General features: G+C 34.9%; 1 protein-coding gene across 3 annotated transcripts in view; it reads right to left on the bottom strand.

Annotated features, from left to right (window-relative positions):
* Positions 1 to 1,240: 1,240 nt before the first annotated feature.
* septin9b (septin 9b) overlaps positions 1,241 to 23,989 on the bottom strand; it is a 50,045-nt gene continuing 27,296 nt past the window's right edge. For 2 of the 3 annotated variants that reach the window (XM_059571243.1, XM_059571244.1), the window contains 9 exons: positions 19,806 to 19,979; positions 16,636 to 16,764; positions 16,428 to 16,509; positions 16,179 to 16,316; positions 9,657 to 9,774; positions 7,402 to 7,497; positions 7,116 to 7,212; positions 1,737 to 1,788; positions 1,241 to 1,617 (listed from right to left, as the gene is read on the bottom strand). In XM_059571243.1, coding sequence (XP_059427226.1) covers positions 1,461 to 1,617; positions 1,737 to 1,788; positions 7,116 to 7,212; positions 7,402 to 7,497; positions 9,657 to 9,774; positions 16,179 to 16,316; positions 16,428 to 16,509; positions 16,636 to 16,764; positions 19,806 to 19,979 — 1,043 coding nt within the window. In that variant the 3' untranslated portion in view covers positions 1,241 to 1,460. Of the gene's footprint in view, positions 1,618 to 1,736; positions 1,789 to 7,115; positions 7,213 to 7,401; positions 7,498 to 9,656; positions 9,775 to 16,178; positions 16,317 to 16,427; positions 16,510 to 16,635; positions 16,765 to 19,805; positions 19,980 to 20,582; positions 20,700 to 23,989 lie in introns of those variants that run through there. The other variant, XM_059571245.1, reaches the window with a different exon arrangement.

Below are 23,989 nucleotides of genomic sequence, written 5' to 3'. Positions count from 1 at the left end.
CGTCCACATGGTCAGAACTTTTTCTTTAAATAGAAAAATGGTTAGCATACATCTGATATATTAAAAATGGCTAGCATATATTATTCATCTTCTCCCATATTGTTCCAATATTAGCCCAGAAAATATAAAAAAAATGTTGGACATTTTAGTCACATTTAAAAATGTATAAGCTGTCAAATCCAAAAAAAAAAAAAACAACTAAATTGCAATGACAAAAATTAAAATTTCTTACTTATTTTTGTAATTACTTTTAACTATCAGATCTCAAGGTCAGATTCAGTGAATGTATAAAATCTGCTCCCCTCTTGCTATGTGTTTTTATATTTTGCTACTGTGTATAATGCAAAGACGTCCATGCACTCTTAAGTGTGACTTAAGTGTCCAAAAACGTTTGGGGGCGTCAACTGCATGATTTTCCACTGACAACGTGAAATACATCTATCAACTAATCATGGACACATGTATATGATAGAATATAGATAGAGAACAGAATGGCTCAGGACTTGCTTTACTAAATACTGACAGTTGCAAAAAAAAAAAAAAAAAGTTAAGTAAAGGTGCTTTGGGTCACTGTGTTGCTATTCTGGAAATTTAACCATTTGACGTACAAAGGCCACACTAAAAACATTTGGGTGACATGATGCTGCATATAAATACATAACCCTTTACAAATAAAAAACAAAAAGAACATTTAATGTCAAGGCCTTTACAATTAAAAAGCACAACAATAATTACTATGACAAAATAAATAAGCAATGCTTAAAAAAAAAATGCAAACATGGCATGGCAACAAGTACATGAACATTTTAGATTGGTAAAGATACCGCACAGGGCAAAGTCACTACTAAAAAGGGGGATACTAAAACTGCATTATGGTTATACTCAACTAAAATGTTACTCTGACAATGCTTTAATCAGGATCAAAACTCTTGCCTATAAGTGTGTGACTACACAGTCAGAAGTCCTGCAATATACTAAGGATCCTTTTCCACTTTACTTTGTTTCATTATATTTTTAAATAGTGAAAAACATGATTTATTTGGATTTGTTATGCTTTAGAGCTCTTCATTTTTATGCCCAATATAGCCATAAAGCATGATTTTAAACTGCAATGTAACCACTAATTTTTAATTATTAAGTAAGAGAGCTTTAAGCATATGGTGTGTTTAACTTCTGACAGATGTCATTTTTCAGAGCTCTAAGCTGTTAACATTAATGACAACTTAAAACAAAAACAAAAAACAGTAACACATCTTTAAGGAAATTCATTACAGAACATCACATTTTACTGCACACTTAAAGATTAATTTTCCACAGATCGGAAATATTTTTTGGTGTTAAAAAACAATAGTCCACACACAGCCAGTCAGAATGAACCGAGGAAGAGACTATTGAGAATTGAGGGATTGAAGGAAAAAAAAAGATAGATGGAGGGACAGATTGATGGATGGGTGGATGGTCTACATCTCATGGGAGAGGACTTCATGCTCAGGTACGCCATTCACATTGATGGCTTGCTGCCCATTTGGATGCGTGTTATTCTCATTGAGTCTGCGTACGCGGTACATCTCGTAATGGATGCTGCTTGTGATATCTTTGATGTTCTGCATATGAGTTCTAAAAAAAAAACAGATAGACAGAAAACACTTACTTTAAAATATATTTATTAACAAATGAACTGTAGCTTTGTTTTTAATACAAACACTATATAATGTAAACACTGAATCGTTGAATACCTGATGAGCAGGTCCCGCAAGTAGGCAAACTCACAGTGTGCGGTGTTCTCAACTGTGAAAAAAAAAGAGATGATGATGTGGTTTTAGAGAGTCGTTTTGTCATAAAAAAATTGTATAAACAGTCTGTCAATGTCTGTTTCTATATTTGCTATTGTGCTTGAGGTGTAGTAGCATATTATTCCCTCTAGATGGCTGTATCAGACAACACCGAGTATTTGAGCAGCAAAATGCTTCTTAAAGTAACATCACATTTAAAATAGGCCACTGTGAGAGTTAGCAATTGCATTAATAAAAGGAAATTAAATATAATTTGGACTTGTTCCATTTGAGTGTGGTAAAATGTCCCAGCCAAACAAGTCAAATTTTTTATTTTTTTTTTATTTTGTTGATTAGTGGCAGTTAAACACTAATATGTAAGGGTGAAAATTAGTACTTCTTTTAGTAATCTGTCAACAATCTTCACAGATTAATGTTGTTAGATCGGTTCTTCCTATAACCAATAAACTTCTACCTCCCTCCTGTCCACGCAATGAGTTTTCTTTTTAGGTTTCATAGACAATTGGACGAGCTTTTGGGGCAGACCTGACCTGTTTAAAAGAGATGGTCTTCATCCCTCCTGGGGTGGCGCCACTCTTCACTCTAGAAATATGGCAAATAGTCTTAGTGTTTATACTTGACTAACTGGGGCCCAGGTCAGGAAGCAGACAGACTGGCTAAACCGACCGTCTGCTAGCTGCCTCCCGTCACAGAGGTCAGTTAATTCTCAGCACATAGAGACTTTTTCACCTAGATATCACACTATAGAGACTGTGTCTGTTCCCCGAACTAGAAAATACAAAAAAACGTCCAAACCAAGTTAAGATTAACAATTTAATTGAGGTTCAACAAATAAAAAACAGAAGCAATATGGATAACCAAATGATAAAGCTTGGCTTATTGAATATCAGATCCCTTTCTACGAAAACACTTTTTGTAAATAATATGATCACTGATCATAATATAGATGTACTCTGTTTGACAGAAACCTGGCTAAAACCTGATGATTACATTATTTTAAATGAGTCCACCCCCCAAGATTACTGTTATAAACATGAGCCACGTCTAAAAGGCAAAGGTGGAGGTGTTGCTTCAATTTATAACAACGTTTTCAGGATTTCTCAGAGGGCAGGCTTCAAGTATAACTCATTTGAAGTAATGGTACTTCATATAACATTATCCAAAGAAACAAATGTTAATGATAAATCCCCTGTTATGTTTGTACTGGCTACTGTATACAGGCCACCAGGGCACCATACAGACTTTATTAAAGAGTTTGGTGATTTTACATCCGAGTTAGTTCTGGCTGCAGATACAGTTTTAATAGTTGGTGATTTTAATATCCATGTTGATAATGAAAACGATGCATTGGGATCAGCATTTATAGACATTCTGAACTCTATTGGTGTTAGACAACACTTTTCAGGACCTACTCATTGTCGAAATCATACTCTAGATTTAATACTGTCACATGGAATTGATGTTGATGGTGTTGAAATTATTCAGCCAAGTGATGATATCTCAGATCATTATTTAGTTCTTTGCAAAATTCATATAGCCAAAATTGTAAATTCTACTTCTTGTTACAAGTATGGAAGAACCATCACTTCTAACACAAAAGACTGCTTTTTAAGTTATCTTCCTGATGTATCCAAATTCCTTAGCATATCCAAAACCTCAGAACAACTTGATGATGTAACAGAAACTATGGACTCTCTCTTTTCTAGCACTTTAAATAAAGTTGCTCCTTTACGCTTAAGGAAGGTTAAGGAAAACAGTTTGACACCATGGTATAATGAGCATACTCGCACCCTAAAGAGAGCAGCCCGAAAAATGGAGCGCAGCTGGAGGAAAACAAAACTAGAGGTATTTCGTATTGCTTGGCGGGAAAGTAACATATCCTACAGAAAAGCATTAAAAACTGCTAGATCCGATTACTTTTCTTCTCTTTTAAGAAGAAAACAAACATAACCCCAGGTATTTATTCAATACAGTGGCTAAATTAACGAAAAATAAAGCCTCAACAAGTGTTGACATTTCCCAACACCACAGCAGTAATGACTTTATGAACTACTTTACTTCTAAAATCAATACTATTAGAGATAAAATTGCAACCATTCAGCCGTCAGCTACAGTATCACATCAGACAGTGCACTATAGATCCCCTGAGGAACAGTTCCACTCATTCTCTACTATAGGAGAGGAAGAATTGTATAAACTTGTTAAATCATCTAAACCAACAACATGTATGTTAGACCCTATACCATCTAAGCTCCTGAAAGAGGTGCTTCCAGAAGTCATAGATCCTCTTCTGACTATTATTAATTCCTCATTGTCATTAGGACATGTCCCCAAAACCTTCAAACTGGCTGTTATTAAGCCTCTCATCAAAAAACCACAACTTGACCCCAAAGAACTAGTTAATTATAGACCAATCTCGAATCTCCCTTTTCTGTCCAAGATACTAGAAAAGGTGGTATCCACACAATTATATTCCTTCTTAGAGAAAAATGGTATATGTGAGGATTTCCAGTCAGGATTTAGACCGTATCATAGTACTGAAACTGCTCTTCTTAGAGTTGCAAATGATCTGCTCTTATCATCTGATCGTGGGTGTATCTCTCTATTAGTTTTATTGGATCTTAGTGCTGCGTTTGACACAATTGACCACAACATTCTTTTGCATAGACTTGAATACTTTGTTGGCATCAGTGGAAGTGCATTAGCATGGTTTAAATCGTACTTATATGACCGCCATCAGTTCGTAGCAGTGAATGAAGATGTATCCTATCGATCACAAGTGCAGTATGGAGTACCTCAAGGCTCAGTACTAGGGCCGTTCTCTTCACGCTTTATATGTTACCCTTGGGAGATATCATCAGGAAACATGGTGTTAGCTTTCACTGTTATGCTGATGATACTCAGCTCTATATTTCTTCGCAGCCCGGTGAAACACACCAATTTGAAAAACGAATGGATTGCATAGTCGATATAAAAAACTGGATGACGAGTAATTTCTTACTGCTAAATTCTGAAAAAACAGAGGTGTTAATTGTAGGACCTAAAAACTCTGCTTGTAATAACCTGGAACACTGTCTAAGACTTGATGGTTGCTCTGTCAATTCTTCATCATCAGTTAGGAACCTAGGTGTGCTACTTGATCGCAATCTTTCCTTAGAAAGCCACGTTTCTAGCATTTGTAAAACTGCATTTTTCCATCTCAAAAATATATCTAAATTACGGCCTATGCTCTCAATGTCAAATGCAGAAATGTTACTCCATGCATTTATGACCTCAAGGTTAGACTATTGTAATGCTTTATTGGGTGGTTGTTCTGCACGCTTAGTAAACAAACTACAGCTAGTCCAAAATGCAGCAGCAAGAGTTCTTACTAGAACCAGGAAGTATGACCATATTAGCCCGGTCCTGTCAACACTGCACTGGCTCCCTATCAAGCATCGCATAGATTTTAAAATATTGCTTATTACTTATAAAGCCCTGAATGGTTTAGCACCTCAGTATTTGAATGAGCTCCTTTTACATTATAATCCTCTACGTCCGCTACGTTCTCAAAACTCAGGCAATTTGATAATACCTAGAATATCAAAATCAACTGCAGGCGGCAGATCCTTTTCCTATTTGGCGCCCAAACTCTGGAATAACCTACCTAACATTGTTCGGGAGGCAGACACATTCTTGCAGTTTAAATCTAGATTAAAGACCCATCTCTTTAACCTGGCATACACATAACATACTAATATGCTTTTATTATCCAAATCCGTTAAAGGATTTTTAGGCTGCATTAATTAGGTAAACCGGAACCGGAAACACTTCCCATAACAACCTATGTACTTGCTACATCATTAGAAAAATGGCATCTACGCTAATATTTGTCTGTTTCTCTCTTGTTCCGAGGTCACCGTGGCCACCAGATCCAGTCTGTGTCCAGATCAGAGGGTCACTGCAGTCACCCGGATCCAGTACGTATCCAGACCAGATGGTGGATCAGCACCTAGAAAGGACCTCTACATCCCTGAAAGACAGCGGAGACCAGGACAACTAGAGCCCCAGATACAGATCCCCTGTAAAGACCTTGTCTCAGAGGAGCACCAGGACAAGACCACAGGAAACAGATGATTCTTCTGCACAATCTGACTTTGCTGCAGCCTGGAATTGAACTACTGGTTTCGTCTGGTCAGAGGAGAACTGGCCCCCCAACTGAGCCTGGTTTCTCCCAAGGTTTTTTTTCTCCATTCTGTCACCGATGGAGTTTCGGTTCCTTGCCGCTGTCGCCTCTGGCTTGCTTAGTTGGGGACACTTCATCTACAGCGATATCGTTGACTTGATTGCAAATAAATGCACAGACACTATTTAACTGAACAGAGATGACATAACTGAATCCAATGATGAACTGCCTTTATCTCTCATTTTTGCATTATTGACACTGTTTTCCTAATGAATGTTGTTCAGTTGCTTTGACGCAATGTATTTTGTTTAAAGCGCTATATAAATAAAGGTGACATTGACATTTTTAATTTTGGCCACAGACTTTTATATGAGGAGGAGTAGTTTGCATGGTACATTGATTCCTGCTCTCTATTCCTGTTGGGTGAATCAGGAATAAGAATTTGATTTGCTCTTGGCAACAAGAATAGGAACCAGGTCCCATACTGTAGACAAAAACACCAGAGAGATATGTGAATTTGTGTACTAGGGCTTTAAGTTTAGCAATTACCTTAATTATACAGCAATTACATTTAATATATTTAGCAATAACTGATTTTCAATTAGTTCCATCCTGTTCCTCGCACATCATGTCTCAAGACAAACAAATGTCAAGGTTGAATCTGCTTTAAAATAAACACTTTTCAAATTTGAAAAAGAATTGATATTTCCTAAACTGCATTAATTACATATTTTATTTTCTAATGCTCTAAAATAATTATCGAATTTTATAAATCAAAGAACAGAATGAAATACTTGTTTCTATTTTTTAAATTGTTAACAACATGACAAGCATAATTGCATTAAACGCGTTAACTCCATGATGCACTGTAGAGTCCATCACAGTTATGTTATGTCGCTCTTTTAAAAGTTTAGTTTATCTGTTTAAATACAGTAAAACAACCAAAGCGATGAAGGATGATGTGGACACAAGTACATAAAATTCCTTACACACAACTAAATGATTTTAAATGAAGAAAAAAGAAAAAATAGCACAGGACACCAATCCAACAACAAAGCTCACTGCCAGAAAGGATGTGCAGATGTGATTTTGGGCAAGCAAAAGTAAGACTGAAAGAAAGTGTTGTGAGAGAGTCTGCATGTTTGTGTGTGCACTACCTTCTACTGTCCCCCATCTTGTTTTCCTGCCCAGAAGTCTTTTTCCGTTGACCTGATATTCCTGATCACTTCCCACCACAGCAAATGGGATCATCTCCTAAAACAGAGATCACACGAAAACCTTCAATATGCAAAAGCAACACCTGGAATTGCAATATACAGTAAGACAGAAAGAGAAGACACAAAAGCTCACTTCATGTACTTAAGTCATGAACAATCTATTTTTAATGAATATAATAGTATCAGTGATTAATATATATAGATAAAAAGTGACAAGTGGACGTACCCTGATCTTCTCATTTATGATTCTGTCCTCTGCATCCTCATCAAACTCTTTTTGAGGATAGATGTCAATTTCATTGGCTCGCAAGTCCTCTCTTATCTGCACAAACACACACACCAGAAGGAATCCATGAAACAGTGTATAGTTCCTGATTCATATTTGGAGAATATGCACAAGGGTGCATACACAGAACATTAGGTCTTTAAAAAAATTATGCTTTTACTAAACTACATGACTGACTTTCTTTTATCAAACACAGAATAAAAATTAAAGAATGTACTGGTTGCCCTTTTCCATGCAATTAATGGAAAAGATGGAAAAGCATCATAAAAATTGTCCATTCAACTCTATATATTTCAAATCATCAGAAGCTATACATTAACTTTGTGTTATGTACAGACAAATTGATTAGTCCTATTTGTAATTGAACCATTTAGAACTTTTCCATAAATGGATGTGAATAGCAATTTGTTTGTTTTTAATCATTTTGCAACATGCAACTCAACAAACTGTCAATTTCATCATATGCAAATTAGCAGCCATTACTTTCTTCAATATGTTTCCTTTTCTGTTCCACGGCAAAGAGTTAGTCATACGGTTGGAACTAGAAGGATGACAAAATTTATTTCATTTTTGGGTGAACTTTTTCTTTATGGCACATTCTGTACCGTAAGGGTCACCACGCTTTTCAGATGTCAGATTGAATAATCACAACCCACATGACTTCAGACCTCTGGCAGTGAAGATTTAAACTTGACATTGGGAGCATAATGAAAAAAAAAATACAGTGAGAGAGCTTTTAGCCAGCGGGACGCTTTAATGAATGACGACGAATCAAAACTACACCCTTCACTGAATCCACTCTGAGTCATGTTTGTTTTCATTCGCTGCTTCCATGTGGGGGATGCCATTAAACATTAAAGAAAATGAACCAGACAAATTCAGCAACTCCACACCAATGTTCACAAGGTTGAAAATAATGTCACGCTACTCTCCTGTCATGTCACAGACATGGAGGAAAAGGATCTAAGGATTGTGCGCTGACCACACAGCCAAACATAACAGTTATGTACAAGCCCAAAAAGCTTCTAGAGCCTAGGGTTTGTTCTGTTTGGCAGGTGAAGCAAATGTAAGGAGGAAACAGTAGCTTGGACACCCATTGAGTTTCCACTGGCAGCTTTTATACAGGAAAAATCAATAGACGTTTTGCGAGGTGAAGTACGAGAAGGATAAAGTTGCCTTCACCCACTACAAGAGCAACTGAATAAAAACATGAAGTAATAATACAAATAAACCATGCAGCTGAATCACTTCAATCACTCTTCAATTACTTTTATGAAAATTAACATAAAAAGAGCTTGATACGTGCAGTCCTTCTGATCTCTTCTTACAGCTGAACAGCCTGTTAAGGCTGCACATTAAAGGGATAAGTCATCGGTTCACATGTTTGTGCTGCGTTTTAATGTCAAACCTCCATGTACCAACTCCAGCTGCCCACTGCTGGATCCATCCTGTGAACTGCATCTACCAGTCTGTGAAGTTCTGCCAAGTTACAACTTAAGTTGAGGTCAAATAAAACTCAAGTGCTGAAGTGCTTCACCGGCCCATGAACCCCCAAATAATTCACCATAAAATTACTCAACCAGATCCAAGACGTTCCCTACATAATTAAGAATGTCCAAGCAGGAAATTTTCCCATATTGATTGTACAAATTATAGGTGGTTATAGAAATTACTTTCAAAAGTAATGAACACAGCTCACACAGAAGTCACTTTCAAGCCAAGCAGTTTTCGGTTGGTCAACACAGCGAATCCGCATGACCAACTTCTGTTTTAACTTCAGTCTAGTCTTTCACAGAAGTTTAAGAAATGCCATGAGAAAAGCACATAAAGGAACAGTTCTGCCCCAATTCACACCATTAGGAAGGCAATTCCCACAGATATTTACACAAAGAGATTTCCACAAACATTGTGTGTCGGCAGTTTATATTGAGGTTAAATACTTGAAAAAATAAATCATTGTTCAACTGGTGTAGCCTCTGGATGAGTGAGGCAAACTATATTCAAATTAATGGAAAACATACCAGATGCTCTCAAATAAATTGTTTTTGTTATGCTATTATGACCTTGGGTGACTGATACAAGATGAAAAATTATTTTACAAGGTGAGGTATCAACAGTATCAGCATCTTATAAAAGCTCTCATCGTATGGTTGGAAGAGATTTATTATCTACAAGCTGGGAGATGAATTGCTTACCTTCTGTTTGAAGAAATCTCTCTCTTCCAGGGTGAGTGTGTCTGCCTTGGCGATAACAGGAACGATGTTCACCACTTTACTTAGGTGTCTCATAAACTCAATGTCAATTGGCCTCAAACTAAAACAGAAAAAGACAGCAATGCAGTAAGACACAAAATGGATTAATTAAGAACCAAGCAAAGTGTTAAATAGAATTAAAACAACACAGTGTAAAAGTTGCTTCAAACTTAAGTATCACATCCTAATATTGTAGATGCAGCACAATTAATCAAGCCATCAGACGACTAAACAATATGGAGAATTTATTACAGAAAGTAAAAGGGTTAAAAATGGAACAAATATACATGTCATTATTTATTCACCTTAATATAATTCTTATTTTCTTATGTGGATCTCAAAAGTAGAAAAGTATATTATGTAATTATATAATAATATATATAATAAAATGTTGTGGTTTGTAGCAGAAAGAAAATCATAGTTTGGAACAACATGGGCAAAGAAAATAGGTTAAAACTAAATGCGCTGTACATTTTTGGGTGAACTATGCCCTTAAGGATATGTTGAACTTTCTTTTGCGCTTGTGACTTTGCATTACTTATATAAAAAAAACACATCCAGCCGACATGTGTATTTAAGTCAGCTTTGTGGAGTGTTTATTTGGAGTGTGTACTGCATCCACAACCACAAGGCACAAACAAGCAGCTCTGACATTTTTAATAGCCAGATATCCGGTTCACTCAACTCACATGACACACTGCATTTTGCCTTTTTTAACAAACTAGAATGAACATGCACAGAGCCTCTTAGTCCCCAGGACAAAAGGATGTCACAATCTATCATATGGTGAGGACTGCAGAGCTACAGGGCTTTAAATATTCGCAAAATATACATGTGTATGCACAAAAAGCCCCTTGAGGAATTATGTGCATCGATGATTACATGCCTATTTGAATATATAACCATTATCTGCACAGTGACAAAATATAGTGCATTAGTAAGTCCACAAAACGGAAACACATTTGTGGTTTTGTATATGCTTAAGCACATACATAGAGAAATGTGTCTAGGGTGCAAAATTTGAAGCTGAAATGAATTAGAATCTGTATCTGTGTGGCATACAGAGGTGAATAAACTCAAATTCTTGAATTGAAATTGAAATAGTATAAATTACACAAGATAAATTATATATATACACAGTATATATATATATATATATATATATATATATATATATATATATATATATATTAGTGCTGTCAACGTTAACGCGTTAACGCATGCGATTAATTTTTGTCTGGTTTAACGTGTCAAAATATTTAACGCAATTAACGCAGCATTCGCATTTTCTGCCATCCGTTGGCTAGCTTTACATTATATGATCACGCTCTTATTCATTTAAATGCTTTTAAACATTTCAAGCACGGCAAGACAAAAGAGAATGCGCTGTCTGTGAATGCCCTTATCTGACACATACACACGTACACACACACACACACACACACACACACACACACAATGCATAGACAGGGCGCCAGAATCCAGTTCTCTTAAGCGCTTGAACTAACAATAAACATCCTAAAGTGCCAGTTTTGTCGATTATCCTCATAGGAGCGATCTTAAATGATTTATAGTAAGTCTAAAATGAACAAAAAGAGTTGTGAGAGAATGAGGAGAGATCCATAGACAGTATATAAACGGTGAGATCCGCGTGTCTGTCTGCTCTTAAAGGGACAGCAGCCAATAAAGCTTCCTGTCAGTAAAGTTAAAGAACAAAGGGAACAGAGAAAATGACTCGCTGCTCTTGACTAAATAACTTTTGTAGCTTTAATAAGGATTAACTATTTAATTTATAGTTTATGCAGTGCAGACTGCATATAACTTTGATAACTTTATTAAATTTCTGTATATTTCCTAACTGTTAAGACAGGAAGGGCAGGAGTAAACATGACATTTATTATGGGTTTATGTTAGCATTGTTTTAAGTTTACTTAAATTAAAAACTGTTATATTTTTGAAGCGTAATAATAAATGTAAAAAAAATAGAAAAAAATCAGTAGCTGTATTAATATCAGTAATACTGGCCTTCATTCATAAAAAGATGCCATTTAAACAAGTATTTAAAATATACTGTCTTTATGTTGTTTTTACATTAATTTGATTAACTGTGAAATTATTACATTAAAAAATATATTAAAAACGTACAAAAACATTTCTTTTTTTATTGCGATTAATTGCGATTAATCACAGAAAAAATGTGAGATTAATCTAGTTAAAGTTCTTAATCGATTGACAGCACTAATATATATATATATATATAAATATATATATATATATATATATATATATATATATATGTATATATATATATATATATATATATATATATAGTATATGTTTTTTTATTACATACTGCAAGAATATTTCAGATGAAAAAAACTTGTTCATCAGTTCATCAGATTTTTCTTCTTTTTTTTTTAAATAAGCATTTTTATCAGGCTCCTATGTGTTGGTTCAGTAATTTAAGTTTCACTAAAAAGTGCGAGTCTGTTAATAAATGCCTTATTTTCAAAAATTCCCAATGTTATTTTCATAGGAGCCTCATCAAAATGTTCATTTAAAAGAGGACTTAGAGGTTTTTTAGAGGTTTCATTTATTTGATAAATTTCATAAAGCTTTAAACATTTTATAAGATTTCATAAGATTTTATTTATTTTGCTTTTTATTTTAATTTTAATCAAAGATTTCATTTTTCAGTTTGATTTTCAATTATCATTAAATAACATTTAAAGAAATATTCGTTGGTATTAATTACAAAGGATTGATCTTTGGTATGTCAGAATAAAGTTAATTTTATTTTTATTTTTATTACATTTAATAAATTAACTTCTATGTATAGATCATTGTGAACACAGTATTACCCATAAGAAATACATCTGTTTACACATTTTGTTTAATCAACAAAATGAGTTGAAGTGAAATCATCTTCCTGAAATTCCAATTCATATTTCTATTTTAATGCCCAATGGGCTATAGAATATAGAATATAGATGGGCTATATTTAAGTCAGTTTACTTACCCATGTGTATTTGACACAAGCCCTGGCATAGGAAAAGCCAATTTGATATTTTAATTATCTACCCCCATCTGTGGGTCTCATAATTCTTTCATTGAGGAAGGAGTCACCATTTGTGGTAGACACTTCTTGTTTTACGTCCTGTTTCCCACAAAACCAAATGGAGATTTCTAGCCACCAGAGTGCGACATCCACTATTATAAAAGTTTCCACAAGGTCTCAAAGGATCTGTGTGAAACGTTCAAGAATGAACCTCATGGCAAATTTGCAGCCAGTGCTGGCATCTGAATTAAAGGGTTTATAGTTAATTTCTACTTTTCTGAAAACATGATGACTTGAAAGTAAAGAGCCAAATGCTGACAGTGGTATTGTGGTCGTGAAACTTAAAAACGATTTTACATGTTAGACCATAATACTACTGATATATTCAAAATAAATTTTTTAAAGCATAGAACTTCCTCACTGTGGTATTATGGCACAGCAACCAAATGAAAAAATGCACAGCTATATGAACATTTATATCCTGCAAATTAACAAATGGCTGATGACTGGCTGATGGCACCACATGAACAAACAATTTAAAGTTTTGTGTTCCGCTAGTGGCTAACCATCCCCATTGGCTCCACCTATATTTCCCCCTATGCATTTCCCTATACTCTTGAGGTGAATATGCCTGTTTCCAAGACAAAATGTCAAACACAGGAACTACAGTCTGTGTGTACTCACATTATGTGACAAGACAAGCAGCTGTTCAGATATCTTACAAGCATGCAGCAGCTGTGAAAAAGTGTCTAATAACAGTGAGCACACACACCAACACACACTTGTGGAAGGAAATACTCTCTTTAAAAACGTAACCCTGCCCCCAACCTTCTTCTACCCTGTGCAGACACTACACACATACAAATATATACCTAGAACCAAACCAACTCAAAGGACCACACAATGTAATTTCCCTTGGTCCCATCACTCACACACAAACACTGGTTTGCATGACTCCCATTTATGCAAGCGAGTTAGAAAACTATAGCAGACAAATGGAGAGGAATAAAGGTTCAACCGTAACATTATGGATCGACAAAAATAATTTTTGTACGCAAAGAAAACAAAAATAACAACTGTATTCAACATTTAATTTCCTCTGTCTGTCCCCATCACCATAGCACAATTTTGGAGAATATCCGCTGGACACAAACTGCGTATGCTATTGTGTATAATCCGCGCTGCATGGATGTTCTGTATCCTTGTGTTTTGGCTGACACAAAATAGCATACACCGTTTGCGTCCAGCGGATTTTCTCCAAAATGGTGCTACATTGATAATTAGAGACAGAGGAGACAAATTATTGAATAAAGTCATTATTTTTGTGTTCTTTGCGTACAAAAAGTATTCTCGTCGCTTCATAATGTTACGGTTGAGCCACTGATAGCAGATGGACTATTTTGATGATGTCTTTAATACTTTTCTAGACTTTAACAGTGTAATTTACTTTGCAGTCAATGGGACAATCACAGCCTCCCGGTTTTCATCCAAAATATCTTAAATTGTGTTCCAAAGACGAACAAAGCTTTCACGGGTTTGGAATGACATGGTGTAAGTGATTAATGACAAAATTTTCATTTTGGGGTGGAGTAACCCTTTAAGATGTATTTTGTTTACAAGTGGTGTGTTTATGCTTGATAATAATTAGGACTGGTAATTTAACGCGTTAATTAGATTAATTATGGAGAAAAATAACGCGTTAAAATTGTTTACACATTTGATGCACTTGCCCCGTGCCAGACCTATGTAGATCATCTGCCATTTCATACAGTTGCTTGATGACTAATATGAGGCAGGGCAACAACTTACTGCGTGATAGAGCCAAGAAAATGTCCCTAAAATTCAAGATATGGGGCAAAACGCCTGTTTGAGATTGTGTCTCATATTTACATCACATAGTTAAGAAATATCACACGAGCTGTAGGCTAAGTGCAATATCACACTAGTGCAAATGTGATGCTCATCTTATACAACAGTTCATTAAGAAGTTGTGTTATCGTAGACACAATGTTGTCTGTTTTGCTCAATTTTGCCAACCAGAAGAAAAAGACAAAGCAGAACTGTTCATCGTCGAGCAACCCTTAGCGGCATTTCATTTCTTAATCCATGTTTTTGAATGAATTTGTTGAACCATTTTGTGCGTTGAACCACTGGCATATGCGTTGACTTTGAAGTGGTGCTGCACAGACCGATCAGTGTATGACATCAAAGTACCACAAGAGCGATTCTTAAGCGTAAGGAGTCGTCTGTTCTCTAATCTCTTGCGATACTTTGATGTCACACACCGATCGGTCAGATAGTGATGACCTGCTTCAAGTCGAACAAGCCTAATGATTTATTAAACCATTCAATCGAATCAAATTAATGTATAAATTGCTTGTCGACTTAATCATTAAGATATTTACCACCACCTACTGGCAGTTTTAGTTTATCATTTGGAGTATCATTTCATTAAATAAAAAATGTCATATTTTCATAGTAATAATAATACAATTAAGAAAATAAATTATTAAATTTATAGTTCCCCCAACCAAAAATGAAAATTCTGTCATCATTTACTCACATGGTCCAAAAAAGTAGGCTATATGTAATAGATTTTATCAAACAAAATTTTTCTTGCTGAACCTACGTTTTGTAATGCCTGATGCTTTACACAACAATGACTTTAAATTATCTTTTGTGAGTACTTTCTCCAAATTTGATGTGTGAATAATTCGATTAATTAATCATCACATCATGTAATTAATTAGATTAAACATTTTAATTCCTTACCAGCCCTAGTAATAATGTATCTCATGTGACCACTTCTGATCGGTTTGTGAGGAAAGGTTTCATTTCTAACAAAATTAATTTTGCTGTTTATTTATTTATTTTTCTTAAAAATGTGTACACAATTTTTTCCTAAACATACTTATTTATTTTATGTGCAAACATGTTTGCCAAGCAGAATTTACAAGTACTTTGGTTAAGTTTTTGTATTAACTAAATATTCCAAATGCAAAAAAAAAAAAAAAAAAAATGCTCATTGAAATGGATGAAGAGAAGGCTTATCACTATAATGGTGACTTTAAACATAATGCAGCTTTTAGGTATCAAGAATCAAAACACAATACATACAGTAGTAAAAACATCAATTAATTCTGAATAATAATTGTAACTAAAAAAAAATACATAGCATATGAAAAGCTTAAACATCAAGGCTGATGATTCTTCAGCCTGACTTCACAACTGAGTGCATTGAGCAGCTTACAGAATGGATTCATCCAAAGAAATATTAAATTAACATATCAAGATCAGCTTTCAACAAGTCCCTACTGTATAAGCAAACATAATGTAACAATATCAAAAACTTATGTTTGGTATTTGTTTGAGTTTAAATGTAATGTGTTTGTGTGTGTTTTTCTCACCAGTGTCCAGTGGGAGGAATAAAATATATGCAGCAGTGGACTCTTGAGTCTGGAATCATCTTCTTCCTTTCAATGTTGATCTCTTCCTGTAAATACTGTTCGTACTGTGCATTAATGAACTTCATGATGGGCTGCCAGCTACAAACATATCAGACAGATGGGGAGACACCAGGAATAGCATGAGATCTAACAAGATGACCAATGAATCAAAGAATTAGTTGAATAACAATTAGTAAAGTTGACACTGACCAGTTCTCATTGTTTATCTGGTCTCCGAAACCTGGAGTGTCAATGACAGTCAGCTTCATCCTCACTCCTTTCTCCTCAATATCTGTATAAAACATGAGTTTAAATATATGTGGATAACTAAATTTATTAGACAGTTGGAACTGTTAAAATAAGACTAAATTGGATAAGCAAGTGTTGGTTTCAGGTTTAGTTCAGAAGGCCTTTGTACCATGACTGATGGACTTGATCTCAATTGTCTTAGGAATTCGTTCTTCTTCTGTTGTCATCAAAGATCTGCGACTCACTTTAGATTTAAAAAGAGTGTTCATCAGCGTAGATTTACCCAGACCACTCTGACCTGTACAAAGAAAGAAGAAAAAAATCATTATCTTAAATTGGCACCGGGGATGTTTATTAATAAGTTCGTTTTGTGCAATTTTATTTTTCTTTTAAATTACAGTATAAGGACTAAATTACACAATTATCCCTAGAAAACATGAACCAAAAAACTAAAATAATGCATAAATGGGTCATATTTGTTTTCAAATTTGTACTCAAAAAGAATGCATGCTGTTTTCTAGATAAAATCATCCTTTTATCATCCATGTAACCTTGATATCTTTTAATATTGACTGAGTAAGACCATGTCAAAGATTGAAATAATATGAAAATAATGGTTGAAATCAAACTTTGATGCTTGTCGTCTCATAACTAGATTTTGAGACTTCAGTCTGGATTTCACAGAAAGGGTCACACAGAAATGTTTTAATATATCAAACATGTTTATTTGTTTACTTACCTTGTATACTCTATATGCATTACAATAGACGCAACACATTTTTCTGAGCTAATTTAGAGCTACCGTCAAGTATGTTGCATTCTGAACTTCTCACAAGATAATGTGAGACTGAACTTTGCATACAAGGATAGAAAATTTCACACACAAGATTTGCAACTTTCTATGCATAGCTTTTGGGCAGAGTTTGCACCTCTTTTGTTTGTTTGGGCCTTCCGTAATCTTATCTACTGTATCTAAAATCGCATACTGTCTTAGAAGATACTACATTTGATGAGGAATTTATTGGCCATTAAAAAGTATGCATATGTGTAGTAAGAAAGCAATCTGGACATACTATAGCCATACATGATGGCACTGTCATGTGTTTTACAGCATCAGTTGGGTTTCTTTCATGACATTCATGACTCTTCTCTGTGTGGCTTTATATAGTAAAGCATCCATTGAACCTCTGCTGGAATGTTGGAGGAAGTAGTTGGTCATCGAGCTACTTTTCACGTACTGTTTTATGGATACTGCAAATTTGGACAATCTTCTAAATTAATGTACAAATTTTGGCCTTTGTTTCTCAACTCTGGCCCTTGGGGTCCACTGTCTGGCAGAGTTTAGCTCCAACCCTAATCAAACACACCTGAACAAGTCAATAAAGGTCTTCAGGTTTACTAAAAGATGACAAGTAGGTAAGTTTGATCTGGGTTGGAACTACTCCACAGGATTGGGCAAATTCTTTCTTTGGGCATTCTTAATTTGGGGAAAAAGTAAACAGACTGTCAGGGCAATTTGAACCTATCTTGCTGTTTTAGCATCTCACACCATGAGTAGTGTTTATGACATCTCACGCCAAGACACCACTAAACAGCTCAGCTACAAATTCTCCAGACACCTGCATTCTGATGCACTAGATTGAGTTCATTCAAAATTAACAACCCTAATCCATGTGCTTAAGTAAACAAACAAATATCTATATATTGAGTGGACTAAATGTGACCACGGGACTACGGGACTTAGTAGCATTTTCATTCCCCTTTGCAGATTTGACTCAACACCTGCCACCAGGTTCATTTAATGGCCGTCCACAAACACACAATTCTATAAAAGTGCCACGTTTTCTAGAGGAGGTTCATGGGAGCAGTTGTTTGCAAAAAATCTTTAGCTGGAATCAGTTGAGTGGAGCAGCCAAGGCAGATGCTCTCACTGCAGAAAGCATTAACCATGTCTGATTGAATTCTACAGGTTTTTTTTTTTTTAAACGTATTGGCGTACATGTAAGTAACTGAAAAAACATCACTATAAAACCCCTGATAGTAACCACCAACCTCTAGATATTTGGCAAGGTTTAGACTTAAAAAAGTCAGTAAAAGGTAATCAGAGGATTATAGTTTGACAACAAAACACTCAAAATCACTTATCAACTTCCAATAGATCAATCCATTAACAAGCCTTAAACATTTTCATAACATATCCATATATTAATTTACCAAAGCACTATATTAAAACACACATCAACATGTTCTTTCAGAGAGACAAAAGCATTTGTCTCAGTTGTTAAGTCAAAAAAAAGCAAAAGACATCCAGCACTGTCAAGAAACAATTCTTCTAATACTCTGCAAGTAGCTACAGGTTTTATGTTCAGTTTTACACATTGCCAAGAAAAATAAAATCAGGGTTATATACTGCTGGAGAATAATATATCTCCAGGAAGACATTCAATTTTAAAAAAGCTTGAAGTTGGATATTGGGGTTGAGTTGCCATTTACCTTGTGTCCCGTGTGTGTGTGTGTGTGTGTGTGTCAGTAGATGTGAAATTGTTGGTCTAGTGCTGGGTGGTGTTGCCAGCTAATTTGAAGGTCTCTGGCTAATAACTTAAGGATCAAACAGATCTGCCTTAATTAAAGATGTAATGGTAATGCCTGAATATTTTCCTGCTCACTAGAAACAGTATTATAAGGTATAAACTTTAAAAGAAAATCGTGTAGGAGTAATGGCATGTAGTATTTTATTTTATGGATATGGATGTGGATATGAAATTTTTTTTTTTTTCCACCAATTACTTTTGATTACTGCAAGGCCTTTTAACTAACAGCTTGCTGGGCCAAATTCAGCCTGTTAATCATTTTTTTATATGGTCCTCTGACTGATTTAGCTGAAATTGCTTAATTGTCTAATAGATCTTTTGTTTGTTTGTTTGTTTGCAAAACTCAGCACCACAAAAGCACTCAGGTATGGATCATATTCCATATCCAACCCAAACCATACCAAATTACAACTAGAAAAAAATGTCATCTTGAAATAAGTTTCTATCTGCATTCTGAGATATGGAGCTTCAAAGTATTTGCATCCATAAACTTTGTACATAGAACTTTTTAAATAAAAAGTTCCAATATATATACACACCTTTAAAAAAATCACAGTATGTAAATAAGCGGTCACAGAATGTCCATTATAGTAATTATTACCCTTATCAAATGTTAATTTGAACACTCTTTATCTAACTATTTAATCTGGCTTTTTTATATCAAGCTTCCAGTGATGCCAAATGTTATTTTGTAGATAAGAACAAAAAAGCAACACATCTGTAATTGCACACCGAAACCTCTACTTACCCACTACCATGATGTTAAACTCGAAGCCTTGTTTCATGGCTTTCCTCCTCATCTGTTCCAAGATGGCATCAATGCCCACATAGCCAAAGTCATTGTTTGTCTTCTCATTCCGTGCCACAGGCGTCTTTCCTACATCTGCCATATTGCCGTAAGAACTGGTAATGACCTCTGGCCCTAAAGAAATTTTGTGGCACAAAAAGAGGGAATCAGCCCATTAGCATTTTCATTGTATATGGCAATAATTGACTTAAATATTTTTGCACATGCAGATTTTCAATTAGATGATGAGTGTCATAGCTTTATTGGCCAACTAACCCAAATGCCAATTTTCAGATGGGGTAAAAAACACATGATGCATATTTTGTTGTCCTGCAGTACATTTTTACCTCATGTTTTGAATGTAATGGTATCTAATCTCAAAAGTCTGATTACTGTTTGCAAGTTATGCTAATTATTTACGAGTCAGACAATATTATATTGGTATGTTTCTGCAGAGAGACCAGATGTCAGAACACATGGATATAAAGTAGGGCAGACAACCCACAACAGTTATTTCCTCATATTAACAAGACACATGTTAACATCTAAGCAACACAATTTATTAGCAAAGTTTTTGAAATCACCATTATATCATGTTTCTCAAAACCAATTTTAACAAGCTCTTAATTCCTTAAACTTCTTCAAATTCTGCTCAATTGATCAACTGACAGACTACTGTATTCACCGAAAGATAAAAAAAACGGCAAAATATAAATCAAATGTTAACCACAAGCTTACCCAAAAGAGGGTAGTCAGTCTGCAAAGTCGTTGAATTTGATTATTAAGTAGCTTGAAAAATGTGTAACAGAAAGCAAGTGACATACAACTCAATGTGAAAGTGGGAGGGGACAAGCTTGCTGCTTTTCCTTTTTTAACGACAAAGTGTGGCTTCCTCTTTTCATAGAACGTCTATCACTTGCACAAACTTAAAAAAAGAAACAGATATACCTAAATATTCCAGTGTTGTTTTCATTAATAAATAAATAACATGTAATTCAATATAATGAATAACATACTTTATCCAGATGATAACACAAGATGAATTTACTTCACAGCATAAAAGCATAGGCATGTACAAACATAACTTATCAGTTATGAAACACACTATTGCTTCATCAGTTGCCTGAGGTGGAAAATCTGTGACTTAACTAAAACAGTATATGCTGCATGTTACACATCTGTACATACCATAAAGAGAAGGGTTGAATAAAACACAAAACTGAGAGTCTAGCCAAATTTGAGGAACGGTCTTATTTTAATGTTTTAAATATTCTTTTTTAGTTCACTCCTATGTTTACAGGTACATTTTCATGTCTAAGAAGTCAAATTAAAATTGTCAGTCAGTCAAATTCAAAACTTTTGCATAAGTTCATCTGTAGCATCACAGTTTCCTGTCAGTGAGTTGCACACATCATTTGACAGCCTTTTCTGAGAAAACTAATTGTTTGTTCTGAGAGTCTAAAAACAATTCAGTCCAAGCAAGACAGTTACACAGACAAACTACAGTACATAACAATACCAATAAATGGTAGCATATGCCATTTAATACCATGAGTTGCAGTCTGTGTGTTTTAATTATTATTCAAATTAGAAACACCATTACAGTCACTATATCTCTTACACTAATATTTCTTTTCACTTGTCACCTGAATAATCATGCTTTAAAACCCCTTACTGTAAATGTGTGATTTCATATTTTGAACAGTTTGGGCCACCAGTTTAGAATAAGCATCTTAACTTCCAATTTAAACTCACACATTACCATGTACACACAGTAAGGTTACTGTGAAGCTTATAATAACGAGGCAGATTTTCCTAATCAAAAATGAATGCAACTAGGTCATAAAACATACTGGCATAACAAGAGGCAGCAAAAAAAAACAAAAAAAAAAACAATTCTGGCAAACCACACCCTTCATGCGCCGCTTTCAGCATCAGGCGCCGCCTTCAGCTCAGACTCTGGCTCCAAACACTCAATGATTAATGAATAAGTATTTCAGTTTGTGTGGAGTTTTGCCAAAAACTCCTTAAAGCCAATTAAAATAAAATGATGGGTCTAGGTAAACCTAACTCATCACCGCTGAAGCCTAGAACTTTCCATTTGCCTCAGAGAAGCCTCATGGTTTGCTGTGACCTATTTTTTTCATATGTTAACCCAACAGTCAATCACAAGTGAAATCCACACTTCAACCTAGAATGAACCACAGTTTCTTGATACCACAGTGGAATGTTATCCCTGTAAGTTTAACCAATTTGGAGCCATGAAGACTGAGATTCTATACCAAATCTTAAATTACAATATTAAGTGTGAAGACATTGTGTTTATTGTGCACATCCTGTATGTGTATTGATACATGCATACAGAAAAGATAAGGAAAATATACCATGTAAACAGTATGTTCAGAGTATGCCAAATAGTCATTATCGAAGCCAAGACAAGACTTGATTTTTGCTGGCCTGGTGGGCGGAATGGATCACAACGTGTGGGCATGTTAATTATGGTTTAATACACAGACACCAACGAGCATTTGTCCCATTGATTACATGACTACCCAACTGCCCCTTCTGCCAACACCTGTTGTGGGCCATCTGCTAAGAAACAAAATGAGGCATCAATAGGAAAGGAGGGCAGTGACATGGGCAGGGCACACAACCTATTCTTTTAAACACAGTATATATATATATATATATATATATGTGTGTGTGTGTGTGTGTGTGTGTGTGTGTGTGCTAAATAGTCCAAAACTATGGATTATCCAGAGCAGTGATTCTATAACTGTCCTGTCACATTTTAGCATTGGCGAAACCAATCATTGTGGAAACCAATAAACGACTGTTAGCAACATACACTCAATAACACATTTTGATTAACGTCAACATTCTTGACACTTGAGAAATTAACCTCCTCACATAGGAATAAATTGCCCACGTTTGAAAAAATATGGGGCCCCCTGCTAAAGTTCCTGGACAGCTCAATCTTGTACAATATGAAAACTGCATATAAACCAATTATATGGAAAAGTAGGTGTCTTGACATGCAGTTTAGGTTGTGATTAATGTACATTACAATCATGGGTAGTCTCCTGTCTTGCACGTGGTCTGCATGTACACATTTTTCAGCCTTTTCTTTATGTTCTTTATACCATCTACATATGTAAATTAGTAGCAGTGTGAAAGATTTGTGTAATAATTATTGTCACATGTTCTGTTTTTGTATCTTGTATCTCTGTCAAGTTGCAATACATACATATATATATATATATATATATATATATATATATATATATATATAAACATTCTTGTAGTCTTGTAGGCTGTTACAAGACTTGTAGTCTTGTAAAAGCCTGATAAGTCCTGATTTTATCCTAAAACTTAAATCTCAGCAAATAAAGCCTAACTAAGCACAAAATTATACATGTGAATTGTAAGTCCACAAAAGATCAGTGAATTTTTATGCATTAAAACAATGAAATGGGATTCTTAATATGGAAGACTTTCTCTTGGACCTAAATAAACACACGTTTATGGGTTAATATGTGGTACAACAAAAGCGATATTTCTTTGTTTCATATAGGCCATGAAATGTGGGCCAGACGAAAAAAATAAAAATAAAATCTAGAAGTAATGTGGTGATGACCAGGATTTCCTGAAGGGATCAGACCCTGGCATGCATGATCAGCCCACTGTGTGCACTCTAACACACATGACCAGTTTTAAATATGAAAGGAAATCAGTTCTAAAAAGATGTAGCTGCAGTGGCAGTTATCCTGTCTCTCATGCAAAGTCTGTGGCCTATATTTTTCACTAGCATGTGTCAATGTTCTAACAAACAGGAAATAGGGGTTACCGCTTAAGTGTGTCCCTGCACACACATGCAGGCAAATGTACGTGCACATTCAGTTATTGTAAATGTCACATTTATGTTACTATAAGTTGTCATATTTCATATATTTATTTTAAAACATGACATTACATGTTGTATTCACAACATTTAAATACTATATTACATTACATTCATTCAAATTAATTATACACTTTTTGTAAAGAAAATAGAAGAGAAATAAGTCAGAAAATAAGTCAAGAAGAACCAAGGCTGAATTATTCTGTTTAAATATATCTCAGTCCATTCTGAATAGAATGCCTGA

This window comes from Carassius carassius, chromosome 17 (genome assembly GCF_963082965.1).
Source record: "Carassius carassius chromosome 17, fCarCar2.1, whole genome shotgun sequence".
NCBI lineage: Eukaryota > Metazoa > Chordata > Actinopteri > Cypriniformes > Cyprinidae > Carassius > Carassius carassius.
Note: the sequence above shows the minus strand (reverse complement) of the source record. Positions and strands in the feature narration are given on the sequence as shown.